Source organism: Musa acuminata, chromosome BXJ3-7 (genome assembly GCF_036884655.1).
Source record: "Musa acuminata AAA Group cultivar baxijiao chromosome BXJ3-7, Cavendish_Baxijiao_AAA, whole genome shotgun sequence".
Lineage (NCBI taxonomy): Eukaryota > Viridiplantae > Streptophyta > Magnoliopsida > Zingiberales > Musaceae > Musa > Musa acuminata.
In genome coordinates, this window is record NC_088355.1 from 16,501,890 (window position 1) to 16,529,654 (window position 27,765).

General features: G+C 37.8%; 1 protein-coding gene across 1 annotated transcript; it reads right to left on the reverse strand.

The window, feature by feature from the left end:
- Positions 1-327: 327 nt before the first annotated feature.
- LOC135643349 (probable LRR receptor-like serine/threonine-protein kinase At1g56140) lies at positions 328-27,754 on the reverse strand. Its single transcript, XM_065160183.1, has 24 exons — positions 27,453-27,754; positions 25,900-26,095; positions 11,678-11,749; positions 11,315-11,386; positions 11,171-11,242; positions 9,979-10,050; positions 9,807-9,878; positions 9,652-9,717; positions 8,299-8,370; positions 7,996-8,067; positions 7,834-7,905; positions 7,618-7,689; positions 7,413-7,478; positions 7,051-7,116; positions 6,146-6,190; positions 6,000-6,064; positions 5,542-5,921; positions 4,244-4,445; positions 3,991-4,161; positions 3,774-3,892; positions 2,254-2,464; positions 1,872-2,103; positions 1,567-1,717; positions 328-1,015 (listed from the first exon to the last, which is right to left on the reverse strand). Exons 1-24 carry the CDS (start codon positions 27,580-27,582, stop codon positions 623-625), a joined length of 3,141 nt encoding a protein of 1,046 aa, XP_065016255.1. The 5' UTR covers positions 27,583-27,754; the 3' UTR covers positions 328-622.
- Between the last annotated feature and the right edge of the window lie 11 nt (positions 27,755-27,765).

Here is a 27,765-nt window from a genome sequence, read left to right on the forward strand (position 1 = left end):
TTCCATATCAATGATGTTAGGTATCCGACAAAATGTTTGCTCCTTGCATATCAGTTATACAGCTGAAAATTAGAGGAAAAAAAGGGTGCCTAGACTTAGAGTTTCCATCCAAATTTAGGTTCAGCTAATTCTAATCTTTGACAACCAAAAGTTCAACATTATGGTAGGAGTCAGGTCTTTTCATAATTTTCCAATTTCTCTTTTCTTCTTCCTAGAAGTATAATAAATCTTTACATTTGTTTCCATAACATCAGTATATGCTTACATAATCTTTTGACAGTCAACAAAAATTTTCCACAAGTTCTATCTTGATAAGATAATTCTGTATTATACAAACAACCATAAACACATTTTATTTATTCTTGCAAAGCAGAAGAGTGCTAAGTTTCAAATTTAGAACATTTTCAATCTCACTGATCATCTATAGGACCAAATATTCACACCTTCAAAATTCCCTTAATCACAAAACCATTTTTCATACCAGAGATACAGCATGGTGTTGAATCAATTCAAAATGGCAAACTCTTGTTGCTTGCATAATGCCTCGTGCTTTAACTGTTGAGAAGGTCTAAATTGCCCGTAGCAATTAGGCAGCAAAGTGAAAAGTGATGTGAAGCAATGGCTACCTTCCATCACCAATAACTTCTAGCATCGGTAGTGTGGGTGAAGCTGAGCTTCCTATGTTATGCACCATGCTTGTGCTTGATACTGTGCTGAACCTCTCATTCTGAGATCCTGAGATGACGGGTTCAGAAAGTCCACAACTGGCGAAGTTGCTGCTCAAGTCGTTGTATTGCCAATCCGTCAGGTAACCAGGTCTTGACTTCACTTCACTTACCTCAATATCCCCTGTTAACATGGCCACAATTCTCGACATCGATGGGCGTAACATTGGTGAGGCTTGGGTGCACAACAAAGCTACATTGATAACGCGGATTGCTTGTGCTTCATCAAATGTTAATAATTTTGGGTCCACCAATTCCAGTTCACACTGTTTCTCGCGTAGATTCCAGGCCTACAGAAAATGAACACCAAAACGAATCAGAATATGTAACATTATAGTGCCAATTGATAATGGGAATGTTTTACCTTTTTATTTGACAAAGAAAGATGGATTCAATGATTGTCCTAATCTTTCCATTGAACAGTGGATCCACATCCACTTTGTCAAGTTCCAGTACATTCAACAAAAAATGTGGTCATAGAGTGATATATTTTTTCAGACATAATTGATGGGATTGTGATGGGAATACAATATAATCACATCAAAGGGAATGAATTGAAATAGAGAGTGTATTCAATCACACAAATGATAGACATTTGACTAGGTGTTTGACAAAGTGAGTGTGAAAGGCAATTTCTCATGGTCTTGTAAATTATTTCATGGATGCATACAGAGTTAATCGACATATCATCAACTTACCATTATCTGATATATTCATCAGCGTGTCATGGTATTTACATTGTGAAAGAGCCAAGCAAGAAATTGCATTCAAATGGATGTTATTAAACCCTACAAAACTGACATGTTTTCTAAGCCAATATCTGATAAACTGGAGAACCTACCCATTCAAGAAGATAAACTTTCTCATTTTTAAGGGTCTGATCTGCATTGGACCTTCCAGAAAGAACCTCCAGAGCTACAACTCCAAATGCAAAAACATCAGCTTTTTCTGTGAGATGCCCTCTCATGGCATATTCCGGTGCAAGATATCCTCTGGGAAAGTACAGTAAAATTATTGTTATATCCCAATAAAGTACACAAACCAGCAAACCCTAATGGTGCAATTGAAGAAAGAAACAAACTGATATCATGGGTAAAGCCTGATAGAATAAAGAATGCAAGGAAAAATGGTGTTGGCCTTTCTTACATTGTACCAGCAACTCTAGTGCTGATGTGTGTTTTATTATCATCATAAAGCTTCGCCAGCCCGAAATCTGATATTTTAGGGTTTAAATTGGCATCAAGGAGAATGTTGCTAGCTTTGACATCTCTGTGTACGATTCGCACTCTTGATTCCTCATGAAGATACGCTAGAGCTCTTGCAATCCCCAAACATATCTCAAAGCGAATGGGCCAATCAAGGTGCAAATTGTTCTTACCTGCAATGCATTCATTATACATAGTCATATGCACAACTAAGTTTAAAGATGCTGTTCATAAAATTTGCAAAACATGTAGGATACATAATTAAAAAAATGAAAGCTCCTATCGATGTTTTCTTTCTTTTTTGAGATGGTATTAAATGATACCAAAGATTGCCTGATCTAGGCTCTTGTTTTCCAGGTACTCGTAGACCACAAGTCGCTTGCCTCCCTCAACACAACAACCATATAGTTTCACCAGATTTCTATGCTGAACAGCAGATATAATTGCAATTTCTGTCATGAACTGACGCTTTCCCTGATTGGATGCTGCTGAAAGTTGCTTCACGGCCACAGTCCTTCCATCAAAAAGTTTACCCTATGTATAAAAATAACAAAACACAAAATTGATGTTAATATTAATATACACCTTACATAACAAAGTATAATATGTCCACTGGGAACCTAGAAAAAGCTTCATTGCATTATTGCATCCTTTGCAGGTTAATGTGACTAATAAGATCAGTGGATTTTGATTAGTTCTTAGTTTGGCACTGTGGCTAGCTTCAGTATTCATATGCTTTGTTTGAGTTTGACATGTGTTCCAAGCGAGGATGGGTGGTAAGCACTGGTCATTCTGGGATACTTTGGTAGGTGGGTTTGCAATGTCAGTATGTTTCTCTCTGGATATTTATTATTTTCTAGGTCATTATTCAGTTGGTTTTGTTTGCAAACTTATAACCAGTTTCTTAATGATTTCTTCTTGTTTTTAGTTTACATGATGGAATAGGTGAATTTTCTTCTTGTTTTCTTTGTAAACTCTTCCCAATATGCATATTTATTTTGTCATATGATTGCCTATTTTTCTTTTTCCAAAAACTGAAAGACAATAAGTGAAACAAGATGCATCAATTCTTCCAGCAAAGGCAAAACAAACTGATGGCAAGCAAGTTGTAAAATTAAGAAAAGAACAGAAAATTCTTATTAGCTTAGTCCAACGAAGAATTGTATTTAAAAAATAAATAGATTTAATTAATTAAAATAGAAGAGGATGAGGCCTGGTACATCGGTAAAGTTGCTCATTTATGATTTGGATCACTAAGGTTCAAGATATGGAAATAATTTCTCTATTTGTAGGGTAAGAGTACGTAAAATATTCTTTCCAGATTCTGCATTGGCAGGAGAGCGAGTTTGTCAAACCATTTTTATGTACAGCACTTTATTTTATTTGAATAAAATGTTGCTTTCTTTGCACAAAAACGTAAAAAATGCATGAGGAGCATGCATCAATACTCTATATTCAATGAACTGTCTATGCCACATGGATTAATAGATTGGGGATTGAATTTACTATCATTACAAAGAACCCACTAGAAGATAATTAAAGAACAAATAAAAGACACATCTATCGAGGAAAATATTTTTATCATGATAATCCATAGAGTACCAATAATTAATGGCTACAAAACAAACATTTCAAACTGATGGATTTTGATCCTAACAAACCAGATAATGAAAGATGAACAGCAGATTAATTGACACAAACTCTGTCTTTAAGGTAGCTAATATGCAAATTGGCACCAGGTAAAACATATTTAAGTAGTCTGCAAGCATTGTAGACAAACTTATATGGTAAGTCACATGATAATTCTGTTTACATACATCTAGGAACTTGCACAGATTCTCACCATATATACAGGACCAAATCCTCCCTCTCCTAGCTTATTGGCAGAGTTAAAGTCTTCAGTCGCAGTTTTCAGTTCAGAGTACGTGAAAGTGTCTGGCCTAGCAATCATTTCTATCAATTCTGCATTAAATGATTTGAACATGTAAAAAAAGAACAGAAACACTTGTTAACTTCTGATGGACTGTAGATTTTTAAAGATGTTTAGTGGAAAGGTGTACCATCATCCTCCTCCTTGTTGAGTCTTTTCTTGTGCCAATATATCAAAATCCCAAATATTAAGAGTAGACCTAAAGCTACAACACCAGCTGTTGTGCCTGCAATAATACTTGTCTTCTTCTTACTTGTTGACGTAGTAGATGGTGGCTTATTACTAACAGTTGGAGTGAAATCTGAAGAATAGAAAAGAAAATAAGATGCTGGTACAATAACATGCTAAACAAAAAGCAAGATATTCACTTAGTGTTGCTTTACCATAAGGATATACACTAATGGCTGAAACGGATCCTCCATAATAACCTTGAGTAGGCACACAGCAAGTACCCTTTCCAGCCCAAAAGAAATGAATTTCAAGGAAGTTGTCTGTTACTGGAGCTACATACTCCTTGATGACAGCTGCAAGGGATTTCTCTCCGGCTTCCTTTCTTATATCAAAATCCTTCTCTCTAAGATTTCCCTGAAAAAAAATAGATAAGCTTGGCAAATTTCGACAAAGTCAAAATAATTCAGAAAGAATAAGAGGTGAAGATACCAAATATTGATTTGTACCTTTGCTCAGCTTAAACACTTCTAGATTTATTCTTATTTTAGAATAGATATTCATAAATATTAAAATATTGGTGTTTACCATTGATAGTAAGGTTATTTCTGTTACAAATATCTAACTTATTATTCAAAGTAATAATTTTTCTCTTTCCAACAATGTTTCAGCTTGACTAAAAATTCTTTTGTACAATCAGTCACGCTTCAAAGAAAAGAAACAAGAGATAAAAGTTATGGTCATTTTTTCCACAAAAGTTAACCACAATAGTTCATTAATTCAGAAAGAATCAGAGGTGAAGATACCATATATTGATTTGTGCCATTTCTCAGCTGAAACACTTCTAGATTTATTCTTATTTTAGAATAGATATTCATAAATATTAAAATATTGGTGTTTACCGTTGTTAGTTGAGCTATTTCTGTTACAAATATCTAACTTATTATTCAAAGTAATAATTTTGCTCTTTCCAACAATGTTTCAGCTAGACTAAAAATTCTCTTGTACTATCAGTCACACTTCAAAGAAAAGAACCAAGAGATAAAAAGTTATGGTCATTTTTCCACAATAGTTCATTAAAGATGTAAGTTAAAAAAATCGAAAGAGATATATTTATGATTCTCTTTTAGAAAATGATTGTTGTTCCTATGAATTATCGAAGTCAATGATTCATTTTGCATTTTTACCACGTTAACTAAAAGCATATATCATATTTTACGTTTCCTACATATATTAAAGCCTACTTGTCAGGACTCGAGCTTGATGGGCTGCCTTATCAACTTCGTTAGGCCCAGATCACTGGCAAAAATACATAGATTGAAATTAATAATAGTACACTCATCAAACCCTTATAAGTCAATCATAATCTTGCTCACTTTCGATGTGGGACTAATTTGGGTGTTCCACTACTTATTTGATTTTTCTCTACTACAATACTCTTAGCAAACATTCCAAAACACATCCCGCTTTTTTTTTGCTGATAAAACCAAAACACACATCTTCATTAACTTACCTGAATATAAATATCAAAAATTCTTCTTCCATTACTTTTCCAAGTAGGTGGATCAAGTATCTGTGTCTCAGCAAAATGCAACTTAACAGTATAATTTCCATTCTGAAGCCCGAGCCCATAGTATCTCAGTGATGAGGGAGATATCCTTGCAGTCTGATATAACTCTGATTCTAGAGTATTTGTGAATTGGGATAAACTGTATAGAATATAGTCAGCATTTGAGGCATCTGAAAAGCTTCCAACAGTACTAACTGCCCACTTGTTTGTCTCAGTCACATAATAAGAAGCAGTAGTTAGAATCTGGTTGTCAATTTCATACAAAGTTCCATCGGAAGCTGTTATAGTTTTATTACTACCACACTTTATTGCAAATGAAGAATCTGCAAGCATCAAAAACTAAATCATTCATATATTAACATTGGAAAGACTAATAATGAATAACCAAAATTACGACATACAAATTGGTGCCCCACGATTGCACGGTATATCTCGTTGGAGACAATTCAATCCTGAAGGCAAAACACTGTACATAACACTTTAATTATGTCACCCCAGATGAAAAAAATATTAAGGATGTAAAATCATTGTTATAGGTCAGAAGCACCTGCTGTTAGAACTTCCAATTATGAAGTTGTTGGCCACCAAGTTCCTGTAATAATTACAGCAATGAGTGTCAAAATTGATAGTTCTTAATTCTTATGGTCTACCAAATATGAATCACTGGAGAACGGAAGGCAAGGGGTCCCAAGTACTACATAGTGTATAAACAATACAAGGGAACAAAACTTTATGAACTTCCAATTATGAAGTTGTTGGCCACCAAGTTCCTGTAATTATTATAGCAATGAGTGTCACAATTGGTAGTTCTTAATTCTTATGGTCTACCAAATATGAATCACTGGAGAATGGAAGGCAAGGGGTCCCAAGTACTACATAGTGTATAAACAATACAAGGGAACAAAACTTTATGAACTTCCAATTATGAAGTTGTTGGTCACCAAGTTCCTGTAATTATTACTGCAATGAGTGTCACAATTGGTAGTTCTTAATTCTTATGGTCTACCAAATATGAATGAGAATGGAAGGCAAAGGGGCCTAAGTACTACATAGTGTATAAACAATATAAGGGAACAAAACTTTAGTTGTAATGCCATAAAAATTACATGTGTTATCACAAAGTTACGAATCAGCTTGGTGTGTCCTGTTTAATCACCATACGCCATCTCTTGTTCATGGAGCAAAATAAGGTTCCTGTTTTCTCTAAATGAAGTAAAATTGACTTAATGGGGAAGTCGACCAATATTTATGCAAGATGGTTCCAAAATGCAACCATATGCTTTTGAAGGAATTCATTAGATATAGTAATAAGTTATACTACAGAATGTTCCCATGTCTTCTAAATATCTGCTTTAATGATGTAGTTAAAGAGTGATGAGAAACATTTGAACTACCAAGTATTTGACATGGCTAATATAGTACAATGAAGAATCTCTTTTTAAATAAACATACAGTTTCAGATTTTGTTGGCTAGCCCAAGAAGGAAAACTTCCTGCCAGTTGATTATAAGATAGATCTCTGCAGGAAAGACATAAACCAGAATCAAACACTCAAATATTGTATAAACAAGAAGCAGGTTCATCAGACCAGTATTAGAGAATAGCTATAAAAAAAAATGACACAATAATTATCACTTGCTGGGAAGATTTTAGTAATGTTTGTTGATCAAAACACAAGCAACAGTGTAAGTGTTAAAACCCTGAATGAGATAGACAGATAAAGTTCTCCTAATTCTAAATATAAAGCAGTTACCCAAAGAATTGAAAGACTACATCGCAAATTAGCTTCCAAGAAACTGAATCTGAAGAACATACATGTTAAGAAGTGTCACGCTCTTGTTAGCGGGCAAGCTACCAGATAGATTATTATTTCCAAGGAATCTGCAATAGGAGGAAAATAAAATTCAAAATAAGTACAATAGTAACCAAATTTAACTAGCATCCTATTAGGATGATTATAAAATGAATTCACACCACAAACTTATCTTACAAATAACTCTTTTATAGGGATTTTTCTTACAAGTGACTAAGCAAGTTCAAATTGAAGAGAGACTGAGGAAGTTGTCCTGTAAGATTGTTGAAGCTCAAATCCCTGTGAGACAATAATATCTCTCACTAAATTAGAATACCAATTTCTTACAGATTAAAGGGAGGTAAAAAACAAAATAGTGGAGCCAGAAAATTGTCATTCATGACAAGCAACATCATCAATAACATTCATCTGAATCAGGCTTACAGTTTCTGAAAACTGGTGTATTGTGAAAAGTTTGAGGGAATAATATCTGATATCTTGCAATTCCTTAAGATCCTGTAAGGAATAGATGATACATGACTTATTTAATTGTTACTGCAGGATAAGTGGCATGAGACAAAATAGATTGTTGAGTCTTTTTCTCACAAGGTGCTTAATGATGTCAGATTACTAATAAAAGCTAACGATGAGCTCCCCTTTTGTATGTCACTTATCCTTCTGCATGACAACAAAAAAGCAAAAAGAGAAAACTGTAATGAATAAAGGCATTCATTATGCATATAATGATATTAAGAAAATGGTATATGGTGATGCCTTGGTAAGTATAAATCAAAACAATGACTACAGTAGTGTATTACAAAGACAGTAGACCAACAGATACACCGTGAGACAATTAAATAGTGTGCAACACATATACAATTAAGATAACTAGGAATAGATGAGCCTTACAAGTCTATGATATTGGTCATCCTGGAAAGACCTGATGGGATTGGCCCTTCGAAAGAGTTTCCTTGCATTCTCCTGGTGAAGCAATCTTAAAATTAGTATAACTAAAAGAAGATCACTATTCTTATATGGGCATGTTTAAAAGCAAAAGTTGATACAGCTTCAAGAGGCTGGAGCTTGGAACAATGACAAAGTATGAATAGAAAAAGAATACCTCTGCAGAAAACTTTTCATTGATTTCAAGTCATTTCAACAATCTTGACTCAACAATATAAGTTCAATTGTGCATGACAAGCTAGTAGCAGAAATAATTATTTTGAACATAGGACTGACAATGTGAGATTTAGTTTTTAAGGAAGCAACCTTGCACAAATATGCCCACCTATAGATTCTTTTGTCATGGACAACTATTGAGCCTTTTGGTGACATCCGTACATCTGCACCATGGTGGTCATTAGCCTAGTTGATAGTCATGATAAGACATAAAACTCCTAGTATTCAGCAATCAGCTAGCTGAGCAACCGCTTCAGGAGGCAATTAAGATAATTTTCAAATAGATAACAGAAGCTAGAGGCACCTATGAAGTGCTGATTGCACAAACTATTAAACTGAGAATTAAAGTGAACAGAACTGCCTTATCCGTAAGATGATACCTTGTATTTAAATACTTTAAAGAAGCACATGACATGTCATCAACTGCATTTAACCATAGAGTTCTATAACCATAATGGCATAGTACTAAGATACAAATTCTAGTTCAGAATGTATTGTGTGATGTCCATTACCAAAAGCAGATTAAGGATATTGTTGTTAGTGTTTCTAACAAAGACTATTGCTTTAATGTGAGTCATACCACACTCTATTAAAAATATCCTTCCAAAAAATTACACAACAGAAATCTCTGTGCATCAAAACCATAAGGATGGCCTAGATCTCTTTGTATTTGCTACTGCACTTAATTTTCTAATAGTATTTATAATGTAAAAAAAATGTGTAAGAATTGGCTATTGGAAACTAAAATCATATGGATGGCAAAAAAGAGATTCAAAAAACTCCAGTTGCTCATGAACATATGAAATTGTGGATAATATAACCTTGTAAATTAACAAAATAAAGCATGTGCCTATGTTTCATAAAGGCTACGTTACAAAATAAAGAAACTCTTGGCCCAGATTTGATGGAAAGTTGACCAGAAATCTGCTAGATATCCTTTTGTTTTAACACATAAACAAATTTAACTGCTGCTCGAACATTTTGCTGTGATAGATACACAGATTGCAGGAAAATATGATGCATAACTAAAATAAAATTCTAGATATCAGATATTACATAAAAGTTATTCCTCTCAATACTTACAATACGGTTATATTAGTCCTGCTGAAGTCTGGTATTTTTCCAGTGAAATTATTGTTACTTAGCCACCTGATACAGACAAAAAAAGTGGTGAACAACATCTATGTCTGCGCAATTGATATGCAAAAATAAATAAATAAATGAAAAAGATGACTTACAAGGTCTTCAAATTTTGGAGTCCTGATATGGTTGATGGGAACTCACCACTTGCCCCACAGCTACTCACATACCTACCCAATAATTACTGTATGTAAGCACAAAATACCAACTAAAAAACTTCTAGTGTTTAGAAGCACTAAAACACAAATAAGGCTGTCAAAGCTATCTAACAATTGCTGCAATTTAGTCAGGTTGCCAAGCTCAAGAGGGAGCGGGCCACTGAAGTTATTTGTAGCAATACTCCTGCAAAATAAAACCAATCGAATTATTCATATTTCTTTCACATCATCTGAAGAAAATTATGCCATGGGATTGCAACACATGTCAATAAGGAAGGAATTGCAGTACATGTGAATCAACAAAATGTAAGTGTTCATTATACATAAAACAAAGATCGGTCACAAACTTTTTTCCCCTTGTTCTTTTCTTTACCAAAGACAGCATAATAACAACAAAAAATCCACTTCAAGAAATCAAGTTCATCATTAAGAAGCAAGAATTTTCTACCTCAAATTAAATGTAAGACTGATAAGCCAAAGAATTTTGCATATTATGTAATACTTTTGATTTTGATTGAATCGACGACCTTCAAAGGTTGTGGGGGGGGGGGGGGGGGGGGAGGTCGGGCGCCAATTTGAAAGAGGTCGGGGTGTAATGTATCTTCACAGCAGTCTTTTGACTCGAAAGGATGCACGAAATGCATACCCATCGCTTTGGCATCTTTTGGTTGATGCCATTAGGAAACTATGGACACAGCAGTGCACCAGATTGGTCGACTACCCCGGCCGACCAACCATTGCCCATGCGAAAAAGCAGAGTCTTGTAAAGATCTTATCAGGCGATCATTCGCCTCCACCTCTCGCTCCCTCCTCGGGGGTTGTCTTCCGGCAGATGCGTGGCCGTGAGTAAGGAGAACACATGGCAGAACGCGACAGTCAGACTGCCTGTTGATGGCCGTCGTTGGCGGGGGAAGTGAAAGAAAAGGAGTCGGTTCATCAAGAAATATCCGAATCCGATATGACATAATTACCATTTCAGATCATATTTATATATCATCCCAAATCCTTTTAGCAACATAATTTTTTTTTAAATATTGATATATATATATATATATATATATATTCTCTAAATTTACAATTAGAAGGACAAATACAAAAGTAATAGTTATATGTGTTTCAATTTGATGGCATTGAGTCAAATCCAAATCCACATTGGCTTGAGGCTGATCTCTATCTTCCACAACCCTGATCTGATAGCTATCAATAAAATTCATGATACTTTTATAATTACTTCTTGCAGTTCATGAAATCATGTGGAGGATTTTTGGCTGAGAAATGGGGCATCAAAAAGAATGATATCTTACAGGGAGAGAAGGTTGGTGAGCTTGCCGAGTTCCTTTGGTATGCCTCCTGAAAGTGCATTAGTACCCACTGACCTGCAAAGTTGCATCCAATCAAGAACAAACTTGTTGACATCATAGGTTTGGTTAGAATGTAAGTGGACTTACAAGTATTGAAGGCCGGTCAAGGTCCCAATGAATGCAGGCAAGGGACCCGTCAAATAGTTTCGAACCAAATGCCTGTTGATGTAAAGCTTGCTTGACATAATAATTTCAATTGCTCACAATGATGTTGATAGGAAATTAAGTCACTAATATATTGTAAAATGATGTAAGTATTGTGCATATTAGGGACCATAGATTGATAATTAGTGCTCTTACTTATTTGGTTGTCTATATGTTCGTTATCTGCATTTGGAGGTGCTTTTTGATATGATGAGTTCTTATCTCATGCTTGTCTTGCATGCATGCTTTAGAAGTAGTAGGATGCAGAAGGAGGTAGATATGAGACGGAGATGGAAGAGGACATACAAGTTGGTAAGGTACGTCAAATTTTGCAGCTCGTCCGGGATTCTGCCCACCACATCTAGTGCGTCCACTTTCCTGCATATATATAGCAAGCCAAAAATTATATATATATATATATATATATATATATATATATATATATATATATATATATATATATATATATATATATATATATATATATATATATATATATATAACATGATCCTCAAGAAAAAGATGATGACTAAGGAGAAGAACCCAACTACGTAGCATTGAGAGTGAGTGTGTGCATTTGAGAGAAAGTATGTATTCTAAATGATTTATGAACTCGAAGAAAGTAAGAAAATGATGACGGAGGTGTTGGGCAAATAGCCCGTTGGTTTAGCTTACAGTGCACTTTAACAGCTCATTGTCTATTTTCCTTTCTAACCTAAACCTAGATCGGGTTACGGTGGCTACAAAGAAGAGACAGAAAACTATAGCAACAAGGGCAGAAAACTATATTAGCAACGTGATTCGAAAAAAAAGAAAAAGATAAAAAAATAAGAAGAGACAATGACAACGACCGGTCTCGATCATTCAAGTAATGTTCTCAGGTTATATTAAATTTATAGTAGATTCTTGCTATAATTATTTGGAGAGATTTTGGATATTGTACATAATGACGTAATCCTTGTATCTCAATTATTCTCTTGTGGTTGTTGTTTGGGTTTTGGGTAAAAGATATTTATATGTTCATTATTCTTATAGTGGATTTTCTTTTATTTGTCTCGTGGTTTTTACCCTTCACGTTGGATGGATTTTTCACGTAAATTTTGGTGTTTTGTTTGATTGTGATTTTCATTTAATTTCGCTGCGTATTATGGCCTGCTTGTATTTATTCATATACAAAGTTCGTTCATCTATTTATCCCATCAACTAGTATCATAGTAAGATTTTGGTGATTTAATTTTTGTGTTTGAATATAGAGGCCGGTAGTGTTTCTCATATGATTAGCTTGAATGAAAATAATTGGATGATACAGAAACCAAGAATGAAAAATCTCTTATATTACAAGGATTTGTATAGACCTTTGCAAGGGGATAGTGCAAAGCCCGTAACTATGACAGATGATAAATGGAAGAGGTTACACCGAAAAACGGTCGAGTTTATTCGACAATGGCTCGATGATAGTGTCTTTCACCATGTTTCTACTAAAAGTCCTGCATACTCTCTTTGGAAAAAGTTGGAATGTCTCTATGAAAGAAAAACGGTTAGCAACTAAGATTTCTTGATTAGAAAACTTGTAAACCAGAAATATAAAGAGGGTGTTTCTATTGCTAAGCATTTGAATGAAATGTAGAGTATCACTAACTAGTTATCCTCTATAAAAATATCTCTTGATGATGAGTTGCAGGCATTGTTACTTCTTAGTTCACTACTAGAAAGTTGTGAGACATTAGTGGTTTCCCTCAGTAATTCTACGCTAGATGGTGTTGTCACTATGAGTCAAATAACAAGTTGTTTGTTAAATGAGGAGTTTGAGAAAAAAAAATTCAACAACATCTCAGATTGATTCACAGGCACTTATCTCAAAGAACAAAGGAATGTCAAAATCCAAGAATAGAAGCAGTTTACGCATAGGTAGAAACAAGTCAAGATCAAAAATAAATATTGTTTGCTACAACTATAGTGAGAAATGACATTATAAGAATCCATAAAATCAACCTAAGAAGAGCAAGAAAAAGGAAAAAGAAGTGGAGTTTATAGAATCAAAATATAATACCACAACTAAAGTGCAAGGTAGTGACTATTTGATTTTGTCTCCTTTTGATGATATTTTTTCTTATGTGTGTCATGATCTTGAGTGGGTGATTGACACATGTGCTTCTTATTATGCTACACCATAGAGGGAGTTTTTTGCTACCTATAGGTTTGGAAATTTTGGTGTTATCAAGATGGACAACTATGACACAACATACATCATTGGCACGGGTGATATCAACATAAAGACCAACCTTGGCTATAATTTGGTGTTTAAGGATGTGAGGCATATGATTGACTTGAGGCTGAATTTAATTTTAGTTGGAAAACTAGATAATAAAGACTATGATAGTAGATTTCATAGAGGGTAATGAAAGCTCAGTAAAGGTTCTCTTGTTATAGCTAGTGGAAAGAAATATCACACCTTATATAGGTTGCAGGCTAAAGATTGTGGTTAGCAGTTGAATGCTACAGAGAAAGACTTCAGTATGGAGTTGCGGCATAGGCGACTAGAACACATGAGCGAGAAGGGACTGCAAGTTCTTTCCAAGAGAGATGTATTGCTAGACCTTAGAGGTACACATTTGAACTCTTGTATTGATTATTTGGCTAGTAAACAATGTAGAGTTTCCTTTACTAGTCCTACTTTGTCTAGAAAAATACATACCTTAGATCATGTTTATATAGATATATGGGTTCTTTGAGGACAAAAACTCATGGTGGATCTATTAATGTTCTTGGTATCAGTAGTGCACTTTATTTTATCACTTTTATAGATGACATTTCTAGGAAAGTTTGGGCCTATGTTATGAAGACCAAAGATTAGGTTATTAATGTTTTCAAAAGTTGCATGCTAGAGTTGAAAGGGAGACAGAAAGGTAATTAAAATACATAAGATCAAGTGGTGAGTACACATGCTTGTTTAATAATTATTATAGGCCACATGACATCCAACATGAGATGACAGTTCCTAGTACACCTTCGCGTAATGCAATTGTAGAGATGATGAATTGCACCATCATGGAAAAGATCATATGTATGCTTTCACAGGCCAAGCTACCTAAAAAGTTTTGGGATGAGACTTTGAGGACTGTAATTGATGTGATTAACTTGTCACCCTGTACAGCCCTAGATGGTGATGTTGCAGAGCATGTATGGACAGGGAAATATGTTTCCTACAAGCATTTGAGAGTGTTTAATTATTATGCATTTGCACATGCTCCAAACAATGAGAGGTCAAAGTTGGATGGTAAGACAAAAGAATATATTTTTCTTGGTTACTCACATGATAAGTTTGGTTACAAGCTTTGGGATCCAGAAAAGCAGAAGGTGTTTAGAAGCAAATATGTGGTCTTCTTTGAGGATCAAATCCTTGAGGATTTGAAGGAGGCACTAGCCAAGACTTCTGTAAAAGGATTAGCAGATTGTGACCAAGTTACTCCTCCAATATATCATGGTGATGGGTGAGATGTGTAGGAAGATAGTGTAGAGCTCGATATTGATCTATCTATAGGACATGTTAAGCAAGAAGAAGTTAGAAAGTAACTTCCCGCAAAACCTTAGTTGAGAAGATCTTCTAGACAACGTCTGCTAGTCATAGGTGCCCAACAAGCCAATCACATGAGTGATGACACGTGTGACTTGATACAGAATCTTTTTGCTTATTATATTTTGGCATATATCCACTTTATAACTATTGCATATATGCATATATATATTGTGATGTCCTTGGATTTATGCAATGGGAATCAGATTGTGATAAGATCACTATAATGAGATCGATTCACCTCTAAACACAGATCCTAAATAATCCCGGTCATAGGTTACTCGAGAGGGACATTGTGATAACCGGATAGATTGGTGTGCTGTATACCCGTCCATATGATGGATGCAGTTGGTCTCATAGTTGCTCATGTAGGGACACTAGGGATATAGTAGAAGTGCTCATTGGAGAATGAGTTCACTGATTGATCCGCTTATGGAATGCTGGATGGTTAATGATGCCTTATTGTCAAACAACGATTCCGTAGTCCTAGTGGTGTATCTGGTCCTTAGACTTGAGACACCAAGGATGTCCTGTATGAGTGCTCCACTCTTTGATACTAGACTAATATGTTTGGTTGTCCCATATCTAGTACAGCTGATCATTGGGAGTGGTAGTCGACCTTACGAAGGCTATTGAGTGTCGATAGAGGATCATCCACTCTCGACGTCATGAGAGGAACATCCCATGTGTTCTTGCTCAAATAAATCCCTAGCTAGGGTCATTCGGGTTGAGAGAGAAAGAGTTCTCCGGGAGAATCCGATTAGAGCGAGACTCGAGTAGAAACCGTATGGGTCTGACAGCACCATGCTCGATATACGGTCTCTGGGATATTAGATGGATGAGGGACTATAGGTACACGATAACTGAGGACAAACAGGTCCAATTGATTGGATTCCCCTGTATCGTCTAGGGACTACGGCGTAGTGGCTTAGTACGTCCGTAGTCGATGAGTCGAGTGAATTATTACAGAGATAATAATTCACTAAGTTAGAAGGAGTTCTGACATGTATGACTCACGACCAGCTCGATATTGGGCCTAGATGGTCACACACATATGGTAGTCATTGCGATAAGTAGAGGTTCAGATATGAGATATCCGACGGAGCCATTGTCTTATTAGATGCAGATCCAATACCCATTAGAGGAGGATTCATTAGGGTTTGACAGGGGACCTCTATAAATAGGAGGGATTTAGAGCCTCATAGGCTCTAACGCTTGACCTCCTTCACCTTCTCCTAAAAATCTGCAAGGAAACAGAGATATACGATCTCCCTAAGTAACATAATAAGAGTCATGTTGTTCGTGCGAATGATTGGGTTTGAACTGTGTGTGTTGTGTTTAGGAAGAATTTTGACGTCAAAATCGTTTACGCAAAAACAAAGAAGGGCAGCAACAGTTGATTGGATTCCCCTGTATCGTCTGCGTGCCTGCAGCCACCTGCAACGGCAGCCGCAGCCCGGCAGCACAGCGCTGGCGCATGCGCAAGCGCTGTGCTTGCAGCAGACGGCCGGCGGCCTGCTTGCAGCAGGCTTGCGGCCGGCGCGGCTGGCAGCCCGCGGGCAGAGGCGCCGCGGGGCAGCGGCGCCTGAGGCCGCTTCTCCCGCGGGGTGAGGCGCCGCAGGGCAGCGGCGCCTGCGGCCGCTGCTTCCGCGGGCAAAACCCCCTCACAGGGGTGGCCGCCCGGCGAGGCAGCACCGCCTACGGGCGTTGCCTCGCGGGCAGAACCGCCCGCGGAGGGGGCGGCGCCCACAGGGACGCCCGCCCGGGGGGGCAGCGCTACCCACGGGGGCGCCCACCTGCAGGGGCGGCGCCACCCGCGGGCGAGTCGCCCGCAAGGGTGGCGGTGACAGCAGGGGCGCCCGCCTGCGGGTGCGACCAACTGCAGTGGCGGTGCCGCCCGCGGGCACGCCGCCTGTAGGCGAGGGCAGCGTCCCGCCCTCCGCCGCACAGCCTGCCGCCGGCAGGGTGGCGGCGGCGGCAACAGCAGCAGGGGTGAGGGGGTTAGGGTTTTGGGCAAAAAGACAGTTTGGCCCTTGTGAATTTCAGAAATTCTATTTTCTATCTTTTATCCAAATTACGAAAATACCCCTAGGAATTTAGAAATTCTCTACATATCCCTGATTTTAGAAAATATTAATTAATAAAAAGGTTTAGTTGATTATTATTTTTATTATTATCTAATAGTCCTACATGATGATGATTATTTATACATATGATGTTTGATGTGTAGACGAATGGTCATGGACCGTGTGATGTGTGTACTTGTGATTATTATTATTTGGGTCTACGAGCCTCCATTATATTTCTCGTTTATTGTCGGGCCTGCATGTCTATGATTAAGTTGTAATCACATGAGGAGGCGCAGCGGAAGCGTGGATGCGATAGCGGGACCCACGAGACGGACGATCGCGATGCATGAAGATGCATCGAGATGTCGACGGAACCGACGATGACAAGATGGACGATCACAGTGCATGGAGATGCACCGTTGCACACATAGATCTTGATGTGAGTGATTAGGCCTACTGGCTCGGGCCTAATCATATTAGGTTGTGGTCCATGATCATCTGGTGTGATTGCTTATACACATATTAGATATGTATATATATTTGCATACGATGTAGATATATATTAAATATATATATGTGTGACATGTCATATTAGGAGATCAAATCATAAAAACATCTTTCTCGATAATATTAAGTCGGTAAACGTGAGACAATTAGATTGACCCACGTGGCCTTCCATCGTTATAAGTAGGAACCGATTCCCGGTGTAAGTTGAGTTGGTCGAGTCCCTCGAGACTCACCTATATCGTGATTCACTATCTTGCTTACGACATAGAGATGTCACGACTTAACCGAGCATCATGGTTGGTCGAGTCCCTCGAGACTATGGTGATTCGGAGGCCGAACAGGACGGGAATCACAAGGAGTTGTGATCGGCAAGAGTTGCCTACCTTTTAGGCTTAGTGTGATTGGTCGAGTCCCTCGAGGTTACACTAAGACGCTGATTAGATCCTGATCCCCATTAGAAGTCTGCCAGAGACTTCCGTATCACGTGCTGAAGGTGTCGCGTGACTCGCTAGTAAAATAGTGAGAGCATATTAAGATAGAAGTCCATATCTTGATAGTTTATTTATTGCAAAATCTGCATGTTATTCATTTCTGCTGCATCTTTATTTTAGAAAATGTCGCTTTCAAATCCCTTACGTGGCATACTTGATGTCAACTACCTCACTGGTCCAAATTATACTGATTGGCTCCGTAACTTGAGAATTGTTCTCACGGCGGAGAAAATTGTGTACGTCCTTGATACAATGATGCATACGCCCGAAGAAGGGGCAAGCGAGAATGAGATCACTAGTTATGTGAAGTACATTGATGACTCCACTCTTGCTCAGTGCTATATGTTGGGCTCTATGACTCCCGAGTTACAAAGACAACATGAAAAGATGGATGTCATATCCATTCTCTTACATGTCCGTAAATTGTTTAAGGAACAGAGAAGGACTCAACGATATGAGATATCCAAGAGCCCCTTCCGCGCTAGGATGACTAAGAGGACACCGGTTTAGAACCATGTCCTAAAGATGATTGAGTGGATAGAGAAACTCACAGGTCTAGGAATGATCGTAGAGGATAACTTGTGTGTGGACATTGTGCTTTAGTCCCTACCAGATTCCTTTTCACAGTTCATAATGAATTTTAATATGAACAAGCTTGAGGTGACTCTTCTAGAGCTCCTCAATATGTTGAGGGAGGCAGAGAGTACTATTAAGAAAGAGAAGCCGGTTCTCTACACTGGTAAGACCAGAAAGAAAAGGAAAGCAGAAAGGTCCCTTAAGAAGGGAAAGGGCAAGGGCAGACCAAGTAAAGCAAATGTTGCTAAGAAAGACCCAACAAAGGACAAAGGCCAGTGCTTCCACTGTGGCAAAGATGGGCAATGGAAGAGGAACTGTAAAGAGTACCTTGCAGAAAGGGCGAAACAAAAGCTTGGTGAAGCTTCATGTACATTCATGATCAGTCTCCATTTGTCAGACTCTTATGATAACACACGGGTATTGGATACCGGTAGTGCTTATCATATATACAATTCGTTGTAGGTTCTAGCAAAGCCTAGGAGACTAGAAAGAGGCGAGATGGACCTCAAGATGGGTAATGGAGCAAAAGTTGCTGTAGTAGCTGTTGGCGAGGTCGCCCTACATTTGCCTGGTGGAGCTTTTATTGCATTAGATGCATGTTATTTTGTTCCTTCTATTATCAAAAACATTATCTTAATTTCATGTTTGACAGTTAGTGGATATAAATTAGTTTTTTGAGAACAATGGTTGTTCGATATTATTAGATGATAAGATCATCACGAAAGGAATATTGCATAATGATTTATTTATGTTAGACACTACTCTACAAATCATAAATATAAGTGTGTTCAAGAGGAAACGAGATGAGATGAACAGTGCATACTTGTGGCATTGTAGGCTAGGTCACATCCATGAAAGAAGGATTCAAAAGTTGCTAAATGATGGATATCTAGATCCATTCGACTATGTGTCATATGCAACTTGCGAGTCTTGCCTTCGTGGAAAACTAACCAACTCTCCATTTAGTGGAACAAGAGAGAGAGCCACTGAGCTGTTGGAACTCATACATAATGATGTATGTGGACCCATGTCAACTCATGTCATTTGTGGTTACTCTTACTTCATTGCCTTTACTGATGATTTCTTAAGGTATGGATATGTGTACTTAATGAAATATAAGTCCAAGGCCTTTGAGAAATTCAAAGAGTATAAGAATGAGGTGGAGAACCATACTGGAAAGAGTATCAAAACTCTTCGATCAGATCAGATCAGGGAGGTGAGTACTTAAGTACAGAGTTTACTCAATTCCTCAAGGACCATGAGATATTATCCCAATGGACACCTCCTTATACACCTCAGCTCAATGGTGTCTCTGAAAGGAGAAATCGTACGCTATTAGACATGGTACGGTCCATAATGAGTTTCGCTGACCTACCCATCTCATTCTGGTGATATGCCCTAGAAACCGTAGCTTACCTTCTGAATAGAGTTCTAACTAAGTCGGTAGTGACTACACCATATGAGATATGGAAAGGGAAGAAGCATGATCTTAAGGTTGTTAAGATTTGAGGCTGCCCTACCTACGTTAAAAGACACAACCCCGGTAAGTTAGAATCGAGGACAAAGCGATGCAAATTTATGGGATACCCCAAGGAAACTTGTGGGTATTATTTCTATCATCTCGAAGACCAAAAGGTCTTTGTAGCTAAGAGAGCAGTGTTCCTTGAGAAGAAACATATTCTTGGCGGAGATAGTGGGAGCATGATAGAGTTGAGCGAGGTTGGAGAACCAAGCTCAAGCACCACTCTACAGCCCGAGTCTGTTCAGGTACCTAATACACAAGTTTCAACTTTACGTAGGTCTGACAGAGTATCTCATCCTCCTGAGAGATATGTAGGACATATTAGAGGAGAGGATATTGAGGATATTGATCCTCAGACCTACGAGGAGGCTATTATGAGTATAAACTTCGGGAAGTGGCAAGAAGCCATGAATTCTGAGATGGATTCTATGTACTCCAACAAGGTTTAGAATCTAGTTGATGCGCCCGAAGGTATTGTACCCATCGGTTGCAAATGGATCTTTAAGAAAAAGATTGGAGTAGATGGAAAAGTAGAGACCTATAAAGTAAGGCTAGTGGCAAAGAGGTATCGTCAAAGGCAAGGTGTTGACTATGACGAAACCTTCTCACCCGTAGCAATGCTAAAATCCATCAGAATTCTATTGGCTATTGCAGCACACTATGATTATGAGATCTAGCAGATGGATGTGAAAACTACATTCCTCAATGGGAACCTCGAGGAGAAGATGTATATGATACAACCTGAGGGATTCGTGTCCAAGAACTGCCTAGATAAGATATGTAGGTTGCTTAGATCCATTTATGGTCTAAAGCAAACTTCCCGAAGTTGGAACATAAGATTTGATAAGGCAATCAGATCTTATGACTTCGTTAAGAACGAAGATGAGCCTTATGTGTACAGGAAGGTACGTGGGAGCGCTATCACCTTTTTGGTGTTATATGTGGATGACATCTTGATCATCGGGAATGACGTAGGAATGCTATCCACAGTAAAGACTTGGTTATCTAGACACTTCTCCATGAATGACTTAGGGGAAGCATCCTATATCATGGGGATTCGGATCTATAGAGATAGATCCAAGAGGATGCTTGGCTTGTCCTAGTTCATGTACATAGAAACCATTGTTAAAAGGTTTGGCATGGAAAATTCCAAGAGAGGTCTCATACCAATGAGACATGGGATATCGCCTTCTACGAGTAAGTCCCCAAAGACTCTAGAATAAAGGGCAAACATGGATATGATACCTTATGCCTTAGTAATAGGATCTATCATGTATGCCATGCTATGTACTAGGCCTGATATAGCGCATGCTTTGAGTGTCATGAGTAGGTATCAAGCAGATCCAGGCTTGGAGCACTAGAAAGCAGTAAAGTGTATCCTTAAGTACTTGAGAAGGACTAAGGATCTTTTACTAGTATATGGAGGTAGTAGCCTTAAGGTTGAAGGCTACACAAACTCATGTTTTCAGTCTGATGTCGATGATAGCAAGTCGAATTCAGGGTACATGTACACCTTGAATATAGGAGTAGTGTGTTGGAAGAGTTCCAAGCAAGATACTACTACTGACTTGACCACAGAGGCGGAGTACATTGCTGCATCAGATGGAGCAAAGGAGGGAGTCTGGGTGAAGAAGTTCATCACAGATTTGGGAGTCGTGCTGAGTAGCGAGAAGCCGACTTCCTTATATTACGACAACTATGGGGCGATTACTCAAATAAGGGAATCCGGGTCTCATTAGAAGTGTTCTAAGGAGGTTCTAGCTTATCAGAGAGATCGTAACCCGAGGAGATGTAGTAGTGGAAAGAGTTCAATCCGAAGATAACATTATAGATCCACTAACAAAGCCATTGTTTCAGATTGTCTTTGAGCGTCACAGGGGTCTGATAGGGATCAGACACATAGGTGATTGACTTTAGGTCAAGTGGGAGATTGCTAGTCATAGGTGCCCAGCAAGCCAATCACGTGAGTGATGACACGTGTGACTTGATACAGAATCTTTTTGCTTATTATATTTTGACATATATCACTTTATAACTATTGCATATATGCATATATATATATTATGATGTCCTTGGATTTGTGCAATGGGAATCGGATCGTGATGAGATCACGATAATGAGATCGATTCACCTTTAAACACAAATCCTTAATAATCCCAGCCATAGATTACTCGAGAGGGACATCGTGATAACTGGACAGACTGATGTGCTGTATACTCGTCCATATGATGGATGCAGCTGGTCTCATAGCTGCTCGTGTAGGGACACTAGGGATACAATACAGGTGCTCATTGGAGAATGAGTTCACTGATTGATCCGCTTACGAAATGCTGGATGGTTGATGATGCCTTATTGTCAAACAGCGATTCCGTAGTCCTAGTGGTGTATATGGCCCTTAGACTTGAGACACCAAGGATGTCCTATATGAGTGCTCCACTCTTTGATACTAGACTAATAGGTTTGGCTGTCCCAAATCTAGTATAGCTGGTCATTGGGAGTGGTAGTCGACCTTACGAGGGCTATTGAGTGTCGATAGAGGATCATCCACTCTTGGCGTCATGAGAGGAATATCCCATGTGTTCTTGCTCAAACAAATCCCTGGCCAGGGTTATTCGGGTTGAGAGAAAAAGAGTTCTGCGGGAGAATCCGATTAGAGCGAGACTCGAGTAGAAACCATATGGGTTTGATAGCACCATGCTCGATATATGGTCTCTGGGATATTAGATGAATGAGGGACTATAGGTACACGGTAACTGAGGACAGATAGGTCCAATGGATTGGATTCCCCTATATCATCTAGGGACTACGACATAGTAGCCTAGTACGTCCGTAGTCGATGAGTTGAGTGAATTATTACATAGATAATAATTCACTAAGTTGGAAGGAGTTCTGACATGTATGACTCACGGCCAGCTCGATATTGGGCCTAGAGGATCACACACATATGGTAGGCATTGCGATGAGTAGAGGTTCGGATATGAGATATCCGACGGAGCCCTTATCTTATTGGATGCAGATCCAATACCCATTGGGGGAGGATCTATTAGGGTTTGACAGGGGACCTCTATAAATAGGAGGGATTCAGAGCCTCATAGGCTAGAGCCTTTGCTTGCCTCTCCTATTCTCCTCCCCTTCTCCACCTCAGAGTAGGCCTAGAGTTTTTGAGGAGCATCGTCACAGCCCTACTATGTGGATCATCGCTAGAGAGGAGGACGCTTGACCTCCTTCAGCCTCTCCTAAAGATCTGCAAGGAAACAGGGATATAAGATCTCCTTAGGTAACACAATCTACTATATACGCAGTTTTAAGTTTTGCGGATTTTGCGCATCAATCTTCGCACGACGACGAACATCTCTTTAGGAATAGGGGATTTTGTTTTCTTGTTCTTCCGCTGCACATGTGATGTCGCCTCCAAGATTTCCCAACAACGTCAACCTTCCAAAAGATACTCTATAGATGAGTATGTGATGTTTACTGATACAAGTGAACCTGAGAGTTACTAGAATGTAGTTGAAATTGAGCAGAAAAAGAAATGGTTAGTTGTTATACAGGAAGAGATGAATGCTCTACAGAAGAACCACACATATAATTTAGTACAACTACCAAAGGGAATGAAGATTTTGAAAAACAAGTGGGTTTTCAGGTTGAAGACTCAAGAATATTGTTCTCAACCAAAGTATAAAGCTTGATTGGTTGTGAAAGGCTTTGGTTAAAGTAAAGGTATTGACTTTAAAGAGATTTTTTCTCTTGTTGTTAAAATATCTTCTATTTATGTTGCTCTTGGTATTGTTGCTAGCTTGGACTTGGAGGTTGAGTAGTCAGATGTGAAGACATCTTTCCTTCATAGTGATTTGGAGGAGGAAATTTATATGGAGCAACTAGAAGACTTTAAAGTTAAAGGTAAAGAAAATTTTTCCTACAAGTTGAAAAAGAGCTTATATTGGCTGAAGCAAGCTCCAAGACAATGACACAGAAAGTTTGATTAATTTATGACTGAAAATGAATACAAAAGAATGACTTCAAATCATTGTGTGTACATCAAATAGTTTGGTGAGGATTTTATTATTCTCTTACTTTACGTTGATGACATGTTTATCCTTGGGAAAGATATTTCTACAATTGACAGATTGAAGAAGGAACTGAGTGAATCCTTTGCAATAAAGGACATGGAGCTAGCAAAGCAAATACTAAGCATGTAGATTTCCCGTGATAGAAAAAACAAGAAGATTTGGTTGTTATATGAGAAATACATCGAGAATGTATTAGAAAGGTTCATTATGAGCAATGCAAAGCCAATTGGTTCTCCTTTTCATGTCATTTCAAGTTGTGCTCAGAACAAAGTTCTTCAAATGATGAGGAGAAGGAGAAAATATAAAAGGTTCCTCATGCTTCAGTAATTAAAAATTTAATGTATGCAATGGTATGTACGAGGTTGGACATTGCATATGCAGTGGGTATAACTAACAGATTTCTTGCAAGTCGAGGCAAAGAGCTCTAGGCAGTAGTGAAGTGGATCTTTAGATATCTCATAGTGAAGTTCTAAAGTTTGTTTAAGTTTTGGAGGTGGACCACCTATGTTGACAGGTTACACAGATGCAGATATAGCAAGAGATATAGATACAAGGAAATTCATATCATGTTTTGTACTTACTTTTATAAGGAGAGCTATGTCATGGTAATCCAGATTCCAAAGATGTATTGCTCTCTCTACCACAAAGGCAGAATATATTACTACTATAGAGGTTTGCAAAGAAATGTTATGGATGAAAGAATTTTTACAAAAATTGAGGCTTAAACAAGAAAACTATGGTTTATTATGATAGCTAGTGCGCCATCCATTTGTGTAAGAACTCAATTTTTCATTCCAAGTTAAAGTATATAGATGTCAGATACCACTAGATTCGAAATGTGCTTAAAGAGAAGTAGTTGCAACTTCATAAAATTCATACAGATATAATGAAGTAGACATGTTGACAAAAATCTTACCGAAAGAAATGTAGGAGATGTGTCAATAGTTGGTCGGCATGGCTTCACATTGAGGAGTCATGAGACAACCTCCCTTATGGGCTGAAGGGGGAGGTTATTGGGTAGACAACCCATTGGTTTAGCCCATAGTGAGCTTTAACAACCCATAGCCCACTTCCCTTTTTAACCTAAACTTGGATCTAATAAGGGGGGTGTGGTGGCTATAAAGAAGAGAGAAAACTACAGCAACATGGGCAGAAAGCAACATCAACGTGATTCAAAAAGAGGAGAAATGGGTAGAAAAATAAGAGAAAAAGAAAATGGAAGAAGACAAGAATAACGCAAAAACTGTTCTCAATAATCCAAGTAGTGTTCTCATCTTAAGTTAGATCAAATCTACAGTAGATTCTTGCTGTGATTACTTGAGGAGATTTTGGATATTGTATATAGTAACGTAATCCTTGTATCTCAGTTATTCTCTTGTGATTGTTGCTTGGGTTTTGGACAAAAGACTTTGAGATTTGTATATTTATTATTCTTATAGTGGATTTTCTTTGGTTCGTCCCGTTGTTTTTACCTTTCACGTTGGAAGAGTTTTCTATGTAAATCTTGATGTTATATTTTATTATAATTTTCGTTTAATTTTGTTGCATATTACGATCTACTCGTATTTTTTCGTATACAAAGTTCGTTTCTTTGTTTATCAAGAGAGAGAGAGTCTGTGTGTTCTAAATTATATATGAACTCCAAGAAAAATAAGAAAAAAAAATGATGATGCAGGAGAAGAACCCAACTGGAGAGAGAGAGAGAGAGAGAGCGCGTACAATTGAGTGATGTGGCAGGTTGTGGCGTTGTCGTAGGAGCAATCGCATTTGATGGCAGGATTGAAGGCGGGGCTGTCGAAATTGGTGGAGTCGGTGGCGGCGCCGCTGCAGGGCTCGCCACTGATGTTCCACGCCGGCGACGACGTCGCCGAAGCCGTCCTCCCCCACCGCCCCAGGATCGCGTTCAGTGCCGCCACTGCAACGCCGGAAACAGCACACGGTGTTCACGTCAACAACGAACTCCTCGATCAAATGCTACCATGTTATCACCATCATCATATCACACGCTACCAACCTAATGCATGCATGTATGAATGAGTTCGTGTGGTTTGACCGTGAGAAACCGGCAAGTCAGCATCTTTAAACGACTTGACAAAATTGTATGTCCTATAAGATTAGTCGTATCCCTTACAAAATTCAATAACACACATATATCATCGTCGTTAATCTCTATACCATCGATCGTCGGCAAGTATAGCAATAGTGAAACTTCGACTAGCATTAATATCCTTAAAAAATATTATTTATATATATATATATAAATATATATATATATATATAATTAGTAATTCAAATAATTGATAAGGTATAATTTAGATATTAAAAAAAAGTCTCTTTTTAGTTTTACCAAAAGATATTTCTATTTGATTTTTAATGTGAAAAAAATTAAAATTTCCCATCGAAAGAGAAAAAAGGATCTCGAAAATTGTTTAAGATTAACATGTTGTTCGAAATTAAAAAGAAAGGCAAACATAGAACGGATGTATTGGGAAAATGACATAAATAAGAAAATAAAAGATTGAAATAATCCATAGCTGATTTGATGAGTAAAAATGATGAAGAATAGATTCACGGATTGCCACAAACAAATTAGGAAAATTGTGGCCTAAGATGCAATCCTATATCATCTAAACTTGTATGAATTCAAAACCTCTTTGATAACTATGAAAAGTCAAGTAATAAGAAATATTTCTACAATAATTAAATAAAAATGAGTCTCAAATAGCAGAAAATCTTCTTCTTTTTTTTTTTTTTGGTACCTACGTCAAAACAGTGTAACCAGTATACGATATGAGGACCTCAAATCACCATCATATCTATATGAGATCTTTCTAACTATTTTGTAGGTTGTGTTGGTGTTTTTTCTTATGGTTTTAAGTGGATTTTATGGACTTTGATGGCTTCAGTGAACTGTTTGAGTGCTTTATTATCAAATAAATAAAAGAAGTTGCAAAAAGCTCGGGAGAAGAAACAAATATGGAAAGAAACAAAAGACAAAAATGTTTCAGTGAACTTTTTGAGTACTTTATCGAAGAAGAAAAAGGAAAACCCGAAAGAAATAAAGCATGTAAACAATCATAAGATAAAAAAGGTTATACTGAATTGCGTGTGTTTGTCGAAGAAAGATATGAATTATAGGAGGAGAAGAAGAACAAAAACCATGGAAACTTACAGAAGATAAAAAATAAGGTTCGAGTGCTTTATCAGAGAAAAAGAGGAGAAGACATGGAGCAAGCAGAAGATAAAAAGATTATAGTGAGACAACGACATGCCTTCAGATAGAGGAGTAGTAGCTTGAGCTCCGGATCTTCCGAAAGCGAGGAACAGGCATGGTAGGAAGCAGATCACAAGAGCTACCGAATCAAACTTGGATGGATTCTTTGGCTGCAGCATCTCTGACATGGCGGCAGGGATTCAAGATTTCTGAAGCTGAAGAGTGGTCTGTAACAATGGCGGTGGCTTTCCCCACAATTTAAAGGTGTGGCTCTGTTCACAATTGGCTGCTCCACGTAGTGTAGAGATTGTTTATGCTCCTAAACTTCATGCGAGCTCTTCTTCCTCTCATAAAAATCCTTTTATTGCAAA

What these genes read in the sequence shown, in the direction of transcription:
- LOC135643349 (XM_065160183.1), bottom strand. Translation starts at nt 27,582, where the DNA reads ATGTCAGAGATGCTGCAGCCAAAGAATCCATCCAAGTTTGATTCGGTA. An exon ending in CTCCAAAATTTGAAGACCTT is followed by an intron (nt 9,718 to 9,806) that starts GTAAGTCATCTT and finishes TGTCTGTATCAG; the next exon opens with GTGGCTAAGTAACAATAATT. An exon ending in AGGACTAATATAACCGTATT is followed by an intron (nt 8,371 to 9,651) that starts GTAAGTATTGAG and finishes TTGCTTCACCAG; the next exon opens with GAGAATGCAAGGAAACTCTT.